Genomic DNA, 18,724 nt, shown 5'->3' on the forward strand with positions numbered 1-18,724 from the left:
GGTCAGGCTCCTCCTCTACCTTCAAAAGGTGGGTATGTACGTGTCCTGGTCACTGAAATGTGGTCCCAACAAACCATGGGCCCACATGTCAGTGACTAAAGGCAAAGGTGCTTCGAAGGCGGCGGGGAGAGATGATCTCAATCCCTCCGCGCTGCGCTGCGATTAAACCGGACGAGACGTCGCCACCTCCTTTCTTCCTTCCTTTCCTTCTCCTAGAAGCCACCGCCTCGTCTCTCCGCTTCTCGGCTCTCGCAAGCAAAACCCACATCGCCCCCATCCCATTCTGCTCGCCGTGCTCGCTGAGCTCCATGGGGAAGAAGGGTAAGGGAAGGCACCGCGGCCGCGGCGGCGGAGGCGGAGGCGGGGGTGGTGGTGGTGGTGGTGGTGGTGGTGGTGGTGTGGGTGGGGATCGCGGCGGTGGAGGGAGCGGAGGAGGAGGGCCGGGAATGGGGCGGCGCGGGAGCGATGCGCGTGCCCAGCAGGCGGCGGCGGCGGCGGCGGCAATCAGCGGCATCGCCACCCGCCTCGGGTTCGGGTGCACCGTCAGTACGTTGGCTAAGCGGCCGCTGCTCCCCGATCGTTTCTGCTTTTCTTTTTTTGGCTGATTTGGTTTCGTTTCTCTTCGTTGGGGTGGTGGTCTCTAATGGTGGAGTGGTGTTGTTCGTCGTTGTGCGTGCGTGCGTGTTTGCAGATGTCGGCGGCGGGATGCCACCGCAGATGGAGTTCCTCATGGCGTGTACGGACGGCGACGTCGCGCGCCTCAAGGGTGAGATCCTCCGGCTCTACCCCGAGCCCGTCTTACTCCCGAACTGCTGGTGCTTCTTCGTGGGATAGGGGTTTTGTTAGGGTTTTGAGGAGGCCGCGCGGTGGAGGGCTTTTTTTTAGCTTGTGTGTGGTGGTGAACTGGTGATTGTGAGTTTTTTTTTCAGCATTTTCTGTGCCGGCTTTGTGGGTAGATATTCTACACGAATGTGTTCTCCGATGTTTTTGTGCATTTGTGAAAACAATTGGATGAGATGGTTTTTAGCCTCATGCATCGTTTCTTGTTCCGTTACAATATGATCGTGTATGCCCGATTGCGCGTGTTGTTGATAGAAGTGTATGCGTGTTTAATGCGGGTGGAGGGTTTTCCTGTCTACTTTTGGTTCAAATTGGTACTATTCTGGATAGGAATTTATTTGTTTGCCATTATTCGTTATAGGGATTAATAATTACTAATAATACTTCTCTTTATGATGCCATATTTCTGTAAGAGATCTCTTCCTCTTGGTTTTGTTTACTTTTGATTAATAATTACTAATAATACTTACCTTTATGATGCCATATTTCTTTAAGAGATCTCTTCCTCTTGGTTTTGTTTTCTTCTTCTAAGTGCCCAGATGTGATTTTTGGGAGGTTATGTCTCCATTTGTCTAGAATTTTGATCTTGTTTTATGCACAAAAAGAAACTTCTGTAATAACTAGAATTGCAATTTGTGCAAATTTGAGCCTTACTTTTCTTTTGGAACTTTCGGTATTGAAGAGGTGGTTAATAGCATGGATGAGGATGATCGGGAATCGCTCGCCACTGTGAGGATGGAGGGGTATTTTGAGGCAGCAAGCTCGGGAAAAATTGATCTCTGCAAGTACTTTGGAGGAGCTCGGGTTCGATGTCAATGCTGAAGCTAGTCGTGATTCTGGTATGTGCCTTCCTAGATTATTGCATTGTTTTATTATGCTTAATGCATCTCCTATAGGCAATGCAATTGTAATGGGAGCTGTTGTATGTGAGGCTAGTCTTGATAGGGTCAGGAACCGTCTTTACCTTACCATGAAGAGTTTAACTATAGTTACAGCACTGGGTACGCTGATTTCTTGTTTTTTTTATTACACACATTTGTAGTGCTGGCATGCTGCTATCTGAATTGGTAAACCAATGTAACACCGCTATGTGATTAAATCCGTTAGTACTATAAATTGATTCTTAAGTGATGGTTCTTGACTAGTCACCTTTTTTATGAAAACAAACAATTATGTGGCACCTTTGAGACGTATGAATGTATGATGTCTTGTTAGGTAGGGTTTTCTGAGGGAGTACTGCAAGAATTTCCCTGAAGAAAACTCAATTCTTGCACTAATCTAGTAATTTGCTTTTTGTAATGGGCCATATAGGATTATATCCTTCAGCCTTTTTTATATTGCTTTTGCCTACCCTTGATGGTACAGTTGTGTCTAGACAATACATGCAGTTCACTTTGTGAAGCTCATCTATTATCTATTATGTAATACTACTTGATTTTTCTTCTAGTTCTTTTTGCGTGGTATATACATGCCATCAAAATTTGGTTCTAAGAACTTGGCAAATGGGAGTTTGTATTGTAGTTTTAACTATACTAGTACCCTTGTTGATATGCACTTATGAAGTGGTGTTTCTGCATGATTCCATTGTTTAATATTGCATCTCATATAAATACTGTCCAGGCAATAAGTATTTCATGAAGTTCTCCTTTGCATATTTGGAATTGTAGCTGCTAATATTTGTGCATTTGCAAAGCTGTTATACAGCAATACTCCTGTGTCGTTTTGTTGGAGTTATCTGATTAAATTGCTTGTTTGTAACGCCCTTGCTAGGTATGACGCCTTTGTTTTGCGCTGTGTTGGATGGACAAGAGATTACTGTGAAGTATTTTCTTGACAAAGGTGCTGATCCGAATAAGAAAGATGCAGAAGGCTTTGCTCCTCTTCATGAAGCCGCAAAAATAGGTAACATATCACTTCTTTTACATCTGTGCATGTGTACTGCCTTTGTCACGTTTACTGTTGGCGAATTTTGCACTGTATAACTTTCCCGACAAAAGCTAAGTGTAAAACCTATAATCCACTTATGTGTCTAAAATCTATAATCCACTTTTGTGTCTTATAGTAGGGGATAACAGCTCAAGGGACCAATTTGCTTATCTGTCTTCTTTTATGTAAATCTTGCCATTTTGTTAGGTTTGTGCTTGCTTAGGTGGTTTGGTCAACACTCACAATAAATACTCTGAACACACTAGTTCTGAAACATACACCTTACTTTCGATTCAATATGTTAAATCAGTTCTGGAATGAACAATTCCAAAATTAAGAATGTCTACAAAAAAAAAGCTTATTCTTCACTATAACACAATTCCATGTTTTCCCCCCCTTGTTCTCAGGGAACGTTGGAATAGCACGACTGTTGTTATCTAAAGGAGCTAGTGTTGATGTATCTTCTTCTGAAGGGACACCACTTCATGTTGCTGCCTCTAATGGAAAATCTAGCATTGTGCTGATTTTATTAGAGCACCATGCAAATGTAAGTACCATAATTTCTTTTATTTCATCTTTCCATGTCGTTTGATAGAATTAAAGGCTCAATTTGTGATGGTTCAGCACCCTCCCTCCAAACACCTAATGTGCTGGTTTAGTTCTTGGCACAATATGGACCAAGTTTTTTTTGCTCCAGCTGCACCTTTTTTGTGGATATATAGATTCAACGGTCACAAGTTGATGCAAAAAGCTTTCCAAACAGGGTCTAAGTGTTCTATATACCTGCTTTGGTTTGCTACTGTCTTACTTTCTGACTTCGTTGCCACACTGTTCTTATGTTTGCCGTTTATGATGCCCATATGTTTCCTAGTATGGGCTGTTCCAGGTCATGCTGGTTGTAAATAGTCGTTAGGCAACTTACGATGCTTTTTAGATAGTTTATTCATGATTTCATGCCTTGCAATTTGCAAATGATGTAATGCGTTGCATTTTTCTTGTGCCATACTTCCATGCTGATATCTTGTTGATTTTTTTCTTTGTCCAGAAACTGTGTTATTAACTGGTTTTCTTAGTTTCAGGAATTTATACATAAGATATTTCTATTTCTGGATTTGTATTGACTTTGCTCCTTTTACCAGCTAACTATATGCATTTGTGAGGAATAACTTTAGTTTTGAAACAATGCAGCCAAACGTGATGACGCCAGATTGTTATACACCACTGACTGCAGTTCTTTCTGCCACTCCTGAAATAGTGAATGAATCTGAGTGTTTGAAGTGCATGAAACTCCTTATCAAGGTTTGATACTCAATTGATCCTCTTTGCATCTCTGCTTCCCAAGTATCATGTGGAAAAAAAAAGTATATCTATACTCCTTTAAAAGACTCCAATGGTGGTGGTGAATGGTGAATCTGCATTCAGCCCTTCACCTATCCCCACTATCTCCTGACATGTGGACCATCAAAACTGTGACCAAAGTAATGTGACCTACTGTGTTTTATAAAAAGCATAATGTGATTTCTTGAATATTTGAAATTGTAATGACGTGAATATTTTTTTTTAAAATCCATCGCAGCGCATGGGCATTCGCTAGTAAATTCATATGTTTTATGTGAGATATCATATCAACAATATATTTTTGTGTCATGTAACATTTATCTGCAGGCTGGTGCTCATTATAAACTTGCAACTCCTGATACTCCATTGGAGATAGCAACTAGAAATGGCTTAACTGAGTGTGTTGCATACTTGTTGGAGATCAGCACTGTTGTTAGACTAAGTGAACATGTGAGTAACTCTTGCTAATTTGGTGCTTTTACTTTGTTTTTCTCCTAGGACTTGTTGAACCTATAACTTGTGGCAATGATGATTGCTCTGTGTTATCATTTCTTTGAAATGTAAAGGAAAGCTATATATATCCTTTTTTGTACTGTTTTATTGGATTATTTTTTTCTTTGATCTGTTGGACGTCTTCTGAAACCCAGCATTGGCATCAGTCACCAGTAGTCTGGTAGAGCAGAACTATACTAGAGAGGAACAACACGGAAGCTTTTATATAGAGTTTGTTTGAATTTGCCTTGTTGACAGCCTGCCTTTAATGCGCTATCTTGCTTTGTTATATGTAAAGTACTGAGGAGAATTCCAAGGTCTTGTGAAGGACGACATAATTTGCATCCCATGTTTTTCTCTTTATGAGACTGAGAATAAATTATCCAGGTCTAGAGCTATACCAGTTCAAACGGTACATTGTTACTTTACCAACCATCTAGACATGGTTTGAATCGGCCACAGCCTTATAATTGATAATATTATAAGATGCTTACTCCAGGATTTAATCTGCTGATTTCAAACAGAACTGTTATCCTGTACTGGTTTTTATTCAATACAAATAAATGGTGGAAGGGGCATTGCACTTGTGATTTTTGTACTGTTCCTCTGCTTAAGGCATTTTTGGAGTGGCAATGGTAGAAACAAGTTTAGGAATGGATGAGTTTATGATATGGACATTTGTACAACCAACCTATCTGTGTTTGCAAAATATGGAAGTATTTTCCTTTTCCAAATTCTGGTATTTGAAGTGGTGGTTGCTCCAAAGCATGTAGAAGGGGATGAATCAGACATGTTCCACGTCTAGTCTCTTTGGGACATCGACACAGTTTGCAATGCAGATGTTTGATCATTACCTTTTTCTAATCATATAATAATTAATAAATATATAACAGCATGAGAGTGTTTTAATGAAAAAATTAATGTCATTTTCAATTATCAAGTCTTAATATTGCTTATGTATTAATGATCTAAGATTTTGACGTTTACCTGAGCATATTCTAAACCTAAAACATCGTCTATTTGAGAATGGGAGGAATTATTTTTTAGAACTGGGGGACATTACACATTGAAACTACTTTTTTGGTACATAATACATCTGTGTGTTCTTCACTACATGTATATATGCAAGCAACTAAAGGAGGCTATTTATTCTCTATGCTTTTGTTTGTAATCACCATGATTCAGCTCATTGTTAGAATGTTAGTGGTATTAGTCGTAGGAACATTGCATCTAGTATTCTGTCAATTTACAGATTTTCAGCTTCTATGTTTTTTCTCTTCTATCACTACTTATGTTTTCCTAATGATTTAGGACAAAGGAAGTGATGGAGACAGAAAATCTAAGCTGAAATTACATGGTGGAAAAGCATTTGAGGAGGGTGACTATGCGGGTGCAATCATATTCTACACTGAGGTATATAGATGTGCATTATATGGTTTTACTTCCTGTTGGTCTTATTACTAGCTAAGCTGAAACTGCATGGTGGAAAATCAATAGGAATGTGCTGCTGCCTGTGCTATCCTCATTATTGCTAAATGCTAATACATGATCAAGTGGACATTACCGGAGGACAGAACAAAAAGATATATCTCAATTTACAAACTCAAGTCACACCTGTTGCAGTTCCTTGCATCTATTACTGCTCAAACCACTATAACTAAGTATTGTTTAACTTTTGCAGTTTTTATGCAAGTAATTTTATAGTTTTTTCTCAAAAATATATTAACACATTCATTCCTTTGTTATAGCTGGTTCACTGCAAAAAGTTAAATGCAAAAATACTTCAGCCAAACATTGTGTCCAGCATTTACACTTTTAAGCCTATAGTTATTGATTCTTACGTGCCTTTAAAAAAAATAAATCCTTGTGAGACAAATACATTGTGGAATTATAATACCTGGATGATGATCACACTACTACATAAAACATGCATGGCCCTTGACACTTTCTGCTATGAATGCAATTAGTGTGGAGAGTGGTCAAGTGCACACTGGCAATGGGAAAATTGACATGTTCTTTACAGATATAATTTCTTCAATAATCCAAGCCCGAACTATAAACAACAGAGATTAGCACAAAAGAACCCAACTCCACACATACCACATCGCAGAAGCATGGCAGTCTCTGCATCCCAGTTGACATCTAGGATACTATTATCACTTCTATTGTCTAGGAACTATTGCTGTGTTAACAAAGGAAGACTCAGTTTGAATTTCCAATGGCATTGCCATCATGTGGGGGATACACTTGTAAGTGGAGATGGTCTTGCCAGTTAAGTGTGGTAGGACAGTAGTCTATCTCTTAAGCCTAAAATAGATTATGAGATGTAGGTTGGTCGCAACCAATGCCAAGTAGTCCCACCTGTTGGTGAACTTAGAGTTGGAACTTGGGAGGCAAATTCCCTCTGTTGGTGAACTAGAAGAGTTGGAACTTGGGAGGCAAATTCCCTCTTCACGTCAGTGTCTGTAGATCAAATTGCGATTAATAGGGAACTGTTATTTTGTCTAGGTTAATTCTGGAATCACAGATTGGTCTTATCACAGTTTGGTATGATGCAGGCAATGAAACTTGATCCTGCAGATGCCACACTGTATTCAAACAGGAGCCTTTGCCATCTGAGAAGTGGTGCAGCGCAAGAGGCTTTGCTGGATGCTAATGATTGCATAAAACTCAAGCCTGAGTGGACTAAAGGTTACTATCGCAAAGGATGTGCCCACATGGCACTCAAGGTCAGAAAAGAAAAATAAAATTTTCCAAGTTTTTCATTTTGTGATACATCATTTCCTTGTCATTATCTTATCTATGTTTTTGTATTCCAGGAATACGAAGAAGCTTGTACTGCATTCATGGCTGGAACAAAGCTCGATCCTTTAAGCGATGAAATGCAGAATGCATTTTGGTAATCTTTGTACCTATTTTACTTTCATTTACTTTATAAACACAGATTTTCTTAAATGACCTCCGACACAGTTCTATGAATCAAAATATGCGAATTCATGTTTTTTTTCAGTTACTTGTATGCTGCGTGATATGTTAGTGATTCTTTTGCACGGAATGTTTACAAGAGAATAGTAAGCCGATTATGTCACTGACTGAAACCAACCCATGTTGACATTTTCAGGGAGGCAGCTAAAGCAATGAAGAATGAATATATGGCTGGAAGGCGCGTCAGCTCGGTTGATTAGAATCTAGGTCATCGGTGTGTTCGTGCCCTGTTCTGCTGTTTCTTTTGGACCCGAATGTCAGCTTGGATGGTTTACTTTCGTGTTAGTACTTGTGTCTATATGATGTTTCTCCTTGGTTAAGGACGGCGAAGTGGTGGTGGATCAAGTGCTCGATTCCACGTGGAACCTTTGTTTTGCCATAACAGTACTTACTATACTCCAGTACTTAACGTTGTTACCTGTTTGCCTGAGCGTGTTCTTTGATGATCGTAATTCGGTGATCTCTTTGGTGAGTCATATTGTATTGCGTCTTATTTCGTTTAGGTAGCCTATTGTACTACCTCTGTCTCATTATATGTCTCATTATAAGTGTGCTATAATTTGTTGTGTCCAACGTTTTGATTGTCCGTTTTATTTTTTAAAAAAATATTAAAAAATAAAAGTAAAGTTACGCATAAATTACTATTCATATTTTATCATTCAATAATAATACTAATATTAATCGTAAAAATATTTTAAATAAGACAGATGGTTAATTCATATTTTATCATTCAATAATAATACTAATATTAATCGTAAAAATATTTTAAATAAGACAGATGGTTAAAGTTTATTATGGGAGAACTCTCTCCAATAAAAAAAAAAGCATGTGACTCTTCTAGGACAACGAAGATCAAACGAAGATAAGAGCCAGTTTGGTTATAGATGTCTAGTTAGATGGAACGTTTGAGTAATATCCCTTGAAAAGTCTGTTGATGGTCTATATCATTAACTATGCTGATGGTTTTGATAGTTCAAGCAAAAGTATAATGTTTCGTTGTTTGAGGGGGCAAGCCAAATGAAATTCATTATGCCGCACACTATACTTCTAACCAATTTACATGTTGCCATTTTGTTTGATTTTACTTTCTTTTTAGAACTAATGATTTTAACCTTTAGAGGGCACACTGCCGTTCCTATATACTAGTCACTATTTAATTTATGTCATTTTGATTAGTATATCAATCAATACTTAGATTAGTACGTACATTTACTCCCAGTTTTGTTTTGAATTCGCCACTCATCAATTTTGTTGTGCTTGTACTCAATATTTCGAGAGGTACTTTCATTCCTAATTTTTAAATGTGCACGGATATTAAGGAAATATGTGAAAATGATAGGAGAAATGTTTTGTGATTGGTTGAGAAGAGAAAAAAAGATGAATAAATTAAATGGAAAATGATTGTGATTAGTTGAGAGAAGATAATAGGTGAAGAAATAGCAATGGTACAAGATATTACGGGCTTGTCTGGTAGAGCTCCAACTTCTAAATGTAGCGCCAGGAGTTAAGTCTGGAGTGGAGTTGTAGAGCTGTCGGGCTTGTCTGGTAGAGCTCCAACTCCTAAATGTAGCGCCAGGAGTTGGGTCTAGAGTGGAGTTGTAGAGCTGTCTAAACCCAGCTCTAACTTTATAGTTCATTATGTGAGAGAGCTGCACTAAGGCCTTGTTTAGTTTCCAAAACTTTTTCCCCAAAAACGTCACATCGAATCTTTAGATACATGCATGAAGTATTAAATATAGATAAAATGAAAAAATAATTGCACAGCTTGCATGGAAATCGCGAGACGAATCTTTTTAACCTAATTAGTTCATGATTAGCCATAAGTGCTACAATAACCCACATGCGCTAATGACGGATTAATTAGGCTTAATAAATTTGTCTCGTGGTTTCCAGGCAAGTTATGAAATTTGTTTTTTCATTTGTGTACGAAAACCCCTTCCGACATCTGGTCAAACGTCCGATGTGATACCCATAATTTTCTTTTCGCAAACTAAACAAGGTCTAAGCTTCGCTCATATTTTAAGTAGAATTGAACTTGTTTGGCTGATCTCCAACTCCAGGAAAAGTGAAGCTGGAGTTGGAGCTGTGCCGAACAGGCTACATTGTGCTAGAAATAACAAGGTTTACTTCGATATAATCAAACCGCGGCGAATAAAAAGAGGAACCTCCAGAAAAAAAAAACATAGACACAGCAGAAAGCAAGTTGGGTACGCGTACCAATTTCCGCTCCAAAACCGAGGGAAAGTAGCACGCGTTCACGGGTGCCGCGTAGCCGGAGGCTGCCCCCAGGTGGATCACAGCCGTCCGTACCGACACGCGTCCGCCGATCCAGTGCATCCCGCGCTCCGCCTCTCCCCTCACCCACACGTTCCCGCCTACTACCTCCCCCATCCCATCCCATAAATAAAAGCCGCTTGGTCGCGAGGCTTCTTCGCTCTCCAAACCAAAAGCAAAAGCTTCACTCTCTCCACAACGACAAGGACAGAGAGAAAAACCCCAAATTCCAATCCCAAACCCTAATCCCCGCACGCCATGCCGAGGGGGCGCGTGCCCGGCGGCTCGACCGCCAACTTCAGCACCCACCTCATCGCGGCCCAGCTCGGGATGCAGTGCCGCATGGGTACGTGCTCCGATCCGGGGCTTTCTTTTCTTTCCTTTTTTTTTCATTTTTTTGATCCGGTTTTCTCTGTATTCTGGCTGCTTCGCGCTTCGATCCGTCACGGGTTGGGGTTTCCTGCTTCGGAAAATCGCCTAATTTTGTTGTTGTTGCTTGCCGTGCCATGGCATGGATGCAGGTCCCGCGGCGGCGGAGCAGATGAGGCGCGTCATCGCGTCGTCGGACTGCGACACCGGCCGCGTCATGAGTGAGATCACCACCAGCCCACGCTCTCCTTTCCAGCTCCCGCCCCGGAAAAAGGGCTCCTTTTTTTATATAATATATATTTTTAAAAAAATTTTGGGCTAGGGTTTTGCTTGGGTTTTTGGCTACTGGAACATTTTGGCATGGCATGGGTAATGTTGGAGTGGTTTTCTACTTCCTCATGGAAGATTAGCGCGAAAGGCATGGTTATTTTAGGCTCCACTGTTCGTTTCCCGATCAGTTCGGATTTGGAAGATCGTGTTAGTAAGCACGCATGCGTGTTTGGTGGTTGGTTGAGGCCGAATCCTCGTGCCTGTATTAGCTAGTATTATAGGTGTAGTCCGATACTGTTTTGGGGGAAAAAAGAGTTTTTTTTATTCGTTCTAGTCAATGCTGGTTTACTATTCATATCATGCATCTAGTGTAGCTTGATGATATTGTAACCTCGTTGCTCGTTGTTCTGTCCCTTTGGTGAAACATTTTTTGTTCTCATTTTGTAATCAGTCAGTAGGCCTCTGGTGTGGTTTAGGAAATTCCCCCTTCTTGGCGACCTATTTATATCTTGGTTTACTCCATGGCATGTTGAGAAAAGATAATTAGACTGTTCAGCGATTATTTATCTTACTGTGTTTCTTCTTAAAATGGCTTGTTGAAGGGATGTTTGGTGCCATGGAAGGTGGCGACAGTGATTCTGATTCTGATGACTCTGCGGAGACGGAGAAAGTTGGGCCACTTCATGAGGCAGCAAGCGCAGGGAAAATGGATACTTGCAAACATTTGGTGGAGCAGCTTGGGTTTGACATCAATGCTGAAGCAAGTGATGATTTGGGTATGTTCCATCGCAGTTTACAACTTGAATGCTTTCATGTTTCTCCTAGGTACTATTTTGTGCACCATCTAATGTAAGCTTTTAGATGCAACACAAAGATCATTTGCGATGTAAATTGTTAACGAACATCATGAAGGGACCTTACCTTAACAGCTCCAGCACCGGAAGCTCTGGCTTCAAATGCCACATGGTTTTTCTTGTGTATTGTGATCATTTTATGATCATCAATGGTGTGCCAACATTGATGAAATCATAATCAGCTGATGTAATACCTTTGTCTTTATTTTTTCAAGAATATCTTCTCCCATTTTGTTTGCCTCGTCTCCGTGTTTTTATCTGATGTTTATTGGTCGTGCAAAATTGTGTCTCTGGCTACTGGTCCTTCACTCCTGGTGCATATGTTTTCCCATGCCACTTTGTTAAAGTGTATGCTATTAATTTGATATTTGTTCTGCTTCTATCACATAATATAAACATGTGTGGTGATAGCCAAATATGTTCCGAGAGGCCCAAGTAATTGGGTAACGAATATGACTGCCAATAATGTTTATTTTTTTAGGCTGGTCATATTGCATCGAGCGCATTGTCCAGATAAACCGGGAAGCTAGTGCCTTTCATTTGTGCATTTAGTTTTGGTTGATATGCATCATAAATTTACTATTTTCTAAAGCGGAGGGTCCCCTGTTGCATGTTGACTTGACGTATCTTGTGAATTGTTGCTATCTGCATATAACTATTATGTGCTTTGTTGAATTATATAACTTTTATGCCCCATGTTTTGTTGTGACTAAATTGCTTGATCATAACACTCATGGCAGGTATGACACCTTTGGCTTGTGCGGTGTCCAAGGGAAAAGCAATTGCTGTGAGGTATTTTCTTGACAAAGGTGCTGATCCAAATAAGCAAGACAACATCGGTTTTACTCCTCTGCACTATGCTACAAAAGAAGGTGTCCTTTTGCACATGCTGGCATTTATATTTGCAGTTCTTGTACCGATCTGTCGCTGCATGAAAGAAATGAATTACAAATGCATCCACATTATTTATCATATTTTCGTAATTTTCTTATCTGGTTATCATCCCTAACTTCCTACCCACTCTATCCCAAGATATAGCTACCTTTTACCTATGAATCTGGACAAGTGCTTGGCCAGACTCATAACGGAAGGTAGGTATATCTTGGGACAGTGGAAGTTCCTTTTTGGGATAATAATAGTAGCCAATTTTTGTCCTAAAGCCTTTCTTGAGGATCAGTTTGGTTTCTGAAAATTGTTGTTTGTCCAATAAAGTTATCCAAAATTGGTTTTTTGGTTCAGAATGATCCTTGAACCCACTCGAAGTGCCACATGGGCAATCAAACTGCTGAGCAGTAGTCCGTGGTTGGCAGCTTCCTTGTGAAAATATATTATGCCCTTACGTCTCACATAAAAAAGAAAGGAAAAAGTGTTGCCCGAAACCTTATAGTCCTCTCTTCATGTTTCCCTTAAATTATTTATTTTTAGCTCCTACTTCTTGAACTTCATCATCTTCTTTCTTTCTTTTGCTATGGGAGACATGAGTGGCATAATATATTTTTCAGAATGGAGCTTGCCACAAAGTAAAAGCATTAGCTGAGTTGGGTTTCCTAAATGGTGCTTCAGGTGGGCTCAACGACCATTTTGAATGAAATGCCAAACTTGGAACACTTGGGCAAAATTCGATGGGCTAAATTGGTCATTATCCTTTTGTTTCCTTATGACATTCATTGTAGCTAACTTGAGATGGGAGTGGGGAGCCTCATATTATATCAATATCTTAGACATGGATAATTATGCTGCATGATTTTCATATTCAACATTTTTCTCCACTCTGTGTTAGCATGGTTATGTTTTAAGTTTTATACTTAGTACAAAATATATGTATACTTTTGAGTCAGATCTTGTCATGGTTATGCTTTAGGGAAATTTAAGAATCGTAGAACAAAGTAGTCAATATTGGCATATTGCACATGGGCTAATCCAAATCTTCATCTATATGTGTCTTCACTGTCATCGATTACTTATGCTGATACAAAAATCACCCCCATGCATATTAAGCACTTTGTTTTAAGGTTTCTAAACTTTCCTAAAAGAGGTGCACGGAAGCAACGGAATGTCGAATATCCAAGTTCTAAAATTCTTCACTGGAGTACGACCCTATCTATATTACATTTTTTTTACAGGGTATGATGGACTGGCACGACTACTGCTGTCTAAAGGGGCTAGTGTTGATGTTATTTCTTCTAAAGGCACAGCCCTGCATCTTGCTGCCTCCAGTTGGAAGTCTGGCATCATGAAGATTCTATTGGAGCACAATGCAGATGTAATGGGTTATTTAATGTTTTTGTCTGCACAACTACTTGTCTACAAAGTTCTATTGTCCACCACATGGCTAACCTTTTCATTTTGAAAATCGTAGCCAAACAAGGTCTCCGCAGATTCAGAGACACCATTAGCTGCAACACTTATTGCTTCTGATGGACTGAATGAACCTGCTGTGCTGAAGTGCATAAAGCTTCTTGTTAAGGTCTGTTACCCAATTCAGAATGTTCTTTACCTTTAAATCACCGGGGGGGATTGTATTATGTGATGTGCTTCTAATTAGATCCATATGCTTTATTTGAACTATGATATCCACATTTTTTTTCTTCATATTATGATGTCTGTATACACAGGCTGGTGCTAATTTGAACCGCGCTATTCCTGATACACCACTGGTGATAGCAACTAACAAAGACTTTGTTGAATGTGTTGAGTACTTGTTGGAGGCTGGTGCAAACGCCAATATTCCAACTAATAACGTGAGTTCTAAACTCTTTTTTATTGCGATCCTTATTTGATTTTTTGAGTGTGTGTATGCTTGCTGTTGGGGGGCTTGCTGCTGCTGCTGCTTTAATGTAATGTGTTATGTTGTCAACATGCCATCTAGATGGTGCGCAAGGGCCTATGTCTTCTATTACGGAGTATTACTTATTACATATTGTGAAATATTTTTCTCCATCTCTCTTTTGATACGCAATAGGGTGGTAAGACACCAATAGAAATAGCCGCGAAGTCTGGAAGAAGGAAGCTTGTGGAGATTCTATTTCCTTGCACGTTGCCAATTAAAGGTGTGTCAAACTGGACTGTTGAAGGAATCATCACCCATGTGAAATCAAAAAAATCAAAGAAGAAAGCATGCGCTCAGGTCTGAACGTCTGAACTCTCAGCTCAGTGTTGTATGTGCGATTATGCATTTCTTTGTTGTGTATCTTCTGTAGTCTGTAACTTTTTCCCTGCTTCTGAGATCAGAGTTAAAAATGCATGCTATCTCTATCTTGTGCTTCACCTGCCTACCTGCTAGTAACAAACATGTACTAGTTCATCTTTTTACCTACACACTGACTCTGTTAGTTAGTCAAGCCGTGGTCTGCATAGGTACTTGCAAGAATTGTACTGCATTCCTATCAGAAAGCCATCGTCATGCGTAAGAGTAAACAAGTAGTCAACAAGAGGCTTTAATTTGGAGTTCTCAGTTTAAGTTTTCTTAATGATTTAGGATAAGGAAAGTGGTACAGACAAAAAGGCTCAGTTGAAATCATTGGGTGCAAGTGCAGTTCAGGGGAAGGACTATGTTGGTGCATCCAAATTCTACAGTGAGGTATATTTTGTGCATCATATCTTCCCATTGGAAAGTTCTATTAGTTCCTACTCCCTCTAATCCCAAATATAAGTCATTTTGGACTTGTGCTGTGAATTAAGAAGATAACTCAAATGACTTTGTTGCCCTTCATTTATTACATTGGAATTTGTAAAAGATGAGGGTGAGAGGAGTAGCAACTGGCATTTCCTTGGTGAGGTTAAACATGGAAGAGGATGAAAAAGTGCCTGGAAGTTCTAATACCAGTTACATTTAGGAAAGAGTTGACTTACCACATTTGGAATTCTGCTATCGTTACTTATACACCTGTTGTCTTCACTACAGTAATAATACTTTATGTTTGATTAGTTTTTCTTTAGGCATATTTAGTAATTTCCTTGGTATATACTGGCAAATGGCATATTACCAGAAATTAGCTGGAAGGGGAATGGCTAAATGTGAAGTCTTGTTTCTGTGTGCAAAAAATATTATGAATGCTTTTTGAGCCATGGTTGGATGAAACCTGATAACTACAGGACAAATAACCAATGTGTTGAGTTTTTTCCTCTCTTGTTTTCAAACTAGACCTGATATTCCACTGACCAAATAGACCAACTTATGGTTGATTTTGTTTGTTTCCCAAGCTCTTCTTTTGTATCTTGTGTGCTTAAAAACGTTATTTTAGAACTGATAAAATTGGCATTTTACATATCTGGTTTGGTACTTGGTATTGAACTGGTTCTGTGTCATAGTTAGCTTGTTTCAATTATGAGCCTCCTGGAGACTTTCTCAGAGTGAATAGTTGAAACCTTGGCACTCAGATTTATGTTAACAAGTGATCTTTTGGAATTGGATTTCCCTGTGAAACAAGTTTGATTTTAGCCACAGAAATCAAAGCTTGTTCATAATTGGAACTACTGGATACCTTGAGCGTTGCAGTGTTAATTTATAGATACTTCAAAAAAAAAACATTTGAAGATGCAATACAGATTGACATGAATTGGAAAATAGTAAAGAGATAATATTCAAATATACCAATCACAAAGTAAAAAATAAGCAAAAAAAGAACAAGAAAAGTGATCGAATAAATAAAATGTTTGGAGTAACATGATCATGGGAGTATCCAAAGGCTCTTGTTTTCTGTGATATGTGGCATGTTGAGTTCATAGCAAGGGTTAATAAGTGGGTTCCAATTATATAGGAATTTTATGATTCATCAAGCATGACTATTGTATTGTTTCCAAGTCAAATCGATAGAAGAAATTATAATTGATAGACTATTGGTCTTAGGTTGGTTTATGTTGTGTGATCACAGATTCACATATTTTCCTCTTATTGCTTGTTTTTATGTAGGCCATCCAGCTGGATCCTACCGATGCAACATTGCATTCAAATAGGAGCTTTTGCTACCTAAAAAGTGGTGAAGCACGGGAAGCTTTGGTTGATGCTAAGACTTGCATAGGACTGAAACCAGATTGGCCAAAAGGTTACTATCGGAAAGGAGCTGCCCTGATGTCGCTCAAGGTGAACTAAAAATGCAACTCCTGTCTTCAGCTTCTTTATACGTCACAACCTGTAGATAACCCGCTGCACCTTTTTATTATTAGGAATACAAAGAAGCATGTGATGCATTCATGGATGGAGTGAAACTGGATCCTGCAAGTGGGGAGATGCATGAAGCATTTTGGTACTCATTTCTATCCATTACCTTTCTTTCTCTTCAACACAGTTCTGAACTTCTGAATGGCCTTTCACACCAAAATGACCCTGTCCCACAAAACGGTACCTGTTCTTATGAATCATAATGCTCATATGTTATCTGTGTTAATGAAACCGTGAGCCTGATCATTGAATTGTTTACCATTCTAATAGTAGCAGTTTTTTTTTTCACAAAATAGAATAATTGCATGGTAGCTTGAAGCCACCTAGGGATTTTCTAAAAAATAATGTTCTTACCCTTTCAGGGAGGCAGCCGCGGCATTGAAGAAGAAACATTTGGCTGGGAAGACTGTCAGCTCATTTGATTAGGATCTGGTCGATTTCCTGCTTGGTTCAGGGTGTTTTTTGGGGGACTTAATCTGTACTCGTCTGAAGAGAGTAGTACGCCCTTAATTAGATGGTTTCATGACTTCAAACTTCCTAGAGGTGGTCTCTTTTAGGTGCCAGCGACTGGCGAGCAATTAGCTGCTAAATACATTGAGATGGATGTTTCCTGGAGTAATTTGTCATGAAAACGCTACTTGTTGCCTTGCTTAGCTTGTTCTCGCATTATATGTATGCGCTGTTTCTATTAGTGACTTGGTGCGCTTTAGTTGCCCTGTTCTAGATATTTATTTTTGCCTTTGTGCTCAATACGCTGAGTTTTGTTGTAGCTTTCTTGCTGGTGTTCCCAGGGACCTGCACGCGATCTGATTCGATAGATGCGCACTCTTTAGGCTTGGTAAATAGGTGAGGTACATCCGTTAAATTTTGGTAAAGTAAGGAAAGGTAGTTTACTGTCAAATGTAAGCCAATATCTTGGTATGACTGCTTAGGTACTCTATATTGCTTGGTTTGTTTCATATTATAAGTCGTTTTGATTAGTTTGTTTCATATTATAAGTTGTTTTGATTTTCCAGTTAAATTCCTTTAAGTTTGACTAAAAAATATAACAATATTTATGACATCAAATTAGTTCAATAAATATTACACCGAATATATTAGGATAATATGTTTGTTTGTATTGAAATATTGCTAATTTTTTTATAAATTTTGTTAAACTTAAAAAGTTTGATTAAAAAAATCAAAATGACTTATAATATGAATATATGTTAACAATGTTTTGTATATTGATCATACAATTCGATACGAGCATCACCAAGAGATACCCAATAAATCAATTCCCTAAATGACTTTTTAGAGATTTCATAATAGGATTTAGAGGGCTGCTATATACCGGTATATCGTTCGGACGGTACATGCCTACAAGCAGTTAGCCGGACGATTCCTTTCGTTCCCGTTCAATTAGTATGTCATGTGTATCGTCATCGTGTCTCAAAAGGTGTGTCATGTCACCCCCATTGACCCATCGTTTGTCATTTTGTCCACGTGTATACGCACAAAAAATCTTCATGTGATAGCCAAGCTAGCTAGTTCAGTATAGCAAGTAGTAGCCTACCTAGCTACCAGGTGTCAAATCTGATACTGGGTACGTATCACATCTGATACCGGGTGATCATCAAGCCTATTATCAGGTATCACGTCTGATACCGAGTGGGTGCCATGCCTTATAACAGGCATCGTGTGTGATACCGGTTGGTATCAAGTACCAGATAACCAGATGGCCAAGTATCATATTTGATACATGGTGGGTATCGGTCTCGATAAACGATACCTAGTGGTTATTAGTCCCAGTATCATAGCTACTATATACCGCAATTCCATTCAAAAACGATATGATACCGGTTAGATATCAAGTCCTGATATCTATCAGGTATCATGCGATTCTACCACGTATCAGGTGATACTTGCGAGGTATCAGATAATACCTATCAGGTATCATGCGATTCTTACCACGTGGTGGGTGATGCTTGCGATGTATCAGGTCCTGATACCTAGCCGGTATCGGGTGATACCTATCAAGTATCATGCGATTCTTACCACGTGGTGGGTGATGCTTGCGATGTATCAGGTCCTGATACCTAGCCGGTATCGGGTGATACCTATCAGGTATCGAGATGATACCTATTAGGTATCATGCGATTCTTACAACGTAGAAGATAATACCTATCAGGTATCATGCGATTCTTACCATGTAGAAGATAATTCTACCACACTC

The 18,724-nt window shown here is 39.3% G+C and overlaps 2 protein-coding genes across 2 annotated transcripts; both read left to right on the forward strand.

Annotated features, from left to right (window-relative positions):
- The first annotated feature begins 417 nt into the window (after positions 1 to 417).
- On the forward strand, positions 418 to 8,055 carry LOC107275267 (uncharacterized). The gene is made up of 11 exons (XM_066309018.1): positions 418 to 546; positions 692 to 766; positions 1,523 to 1,679; positions 2,611 to 2,742; positions 3,174 to 3,313; positions 3,955 to 4,065; positions 4,432 to 4,554; positions 5,908 to 6,009; positions 7,155 to 7,325; positions 7,416 to 7,495; positions 7,718 to 8,055. Exons 4-11 carry the CDS (start codon positions 2,613 to 2,615, stop codon positions 7,779 to 7,781), a joined length of 921 nt encoding a protein of 306 aa, XP_066165115.1. The 5' UTR covers positions 418 to 546; positions 692 to 766; positions 1,523 to 1,679; positions 2,611 to 2,612; the 3' UTR covers positions 7,782 to 8,055.
- Positions 8,056 to 10,014: 1,959 nt separating this feature from the next.
- On the forward strand, positions 10,015 to 17,200 carry LOC4333723 (uncharacterized). Its single transcript, XM_015774593.3, has 12 exons — positions 10,015 to 10,201; positions 10,377 to 10,445; positions 11,097 to 11,270; positions 12,089 to 12,220; positions 13,472 to 13,611; positions 13,708 to 13,815; positions 13,964 to 14,089; positions 14,311 to 14,475; positions 14,827 to 14,928; positions 16,261 to 16,431; positions 16,515 to 16,594; positions 16,872 to 17,200. The coding sequence occupies exons 1-12, from the start codon at positions 10,114 to 10,116 to the stop codon at positions 16,933 to 16,935; spliced, it is 1,419 nt and encodes a 472-aa protein (XP_015630079.1). The 5' UTR covers positions 10,015 to 10,113; the 3' UTR covers positions 16,936 to 17,200.
- Positions 17,201 to 18,724: the final 1,524 nt, after the last annotated feature.

The sequence above is a fragment of the Oryza sativa genome, chromosome 3 (assembly GCF_034140825.1).
Source record: "Oryza sativa Japonica Group chromosome 3, ASM3414082v1".
NCBI classification, from domain to species: Eukaryota; Viridiplantae; Streptophyta; class Magnoliopsida; order Poales; family Poaceae; genus Oryza; species Oryza sativa.

Coding starts and splice junctions, on each gene's coding strand:
- LOC107275267 (XM_066309018.1), top strand. CDS start 2,613: ATGACGCCTTTGTTTTGCGCTGTGTTGGATGGACAAGAGATTACTGTG. Junction 2,743..3,173: donor TCATGAAGCCGCAAAAATAG/GTAACATATCAC, acceptor CCTTGTTCTCAG/GGAACGTTGGAATAGCACGA. Junction 6,010..7,154: donor CAATCATATTCTACACTGAG/GTATATAGATGT, acceptor GGTATGATGCAG/GCAATGAAACTTGATCCTGC.
- LOC4333723 (XM_015774593.3), top strand. CDS start 10,114: ATGCCGAGGGGGCGCGTGCCCGGCGGCTCGACCGCCAACTTCAGCACC. Junction 11,271..12,088: donor TGAAGCAAGTGATGATTTGG/GTATGTTCCATC, acceptor CACTCATGGCAG/GTATGACACCTTTGGCTTGT. Junction 14,476..14,826: donor AGAAGAAAGCATGCGCTCAG/GTCTGAACGTCT, acceptor TTAATGATTTAG/GATAAGGAAAGTGGTACAGA.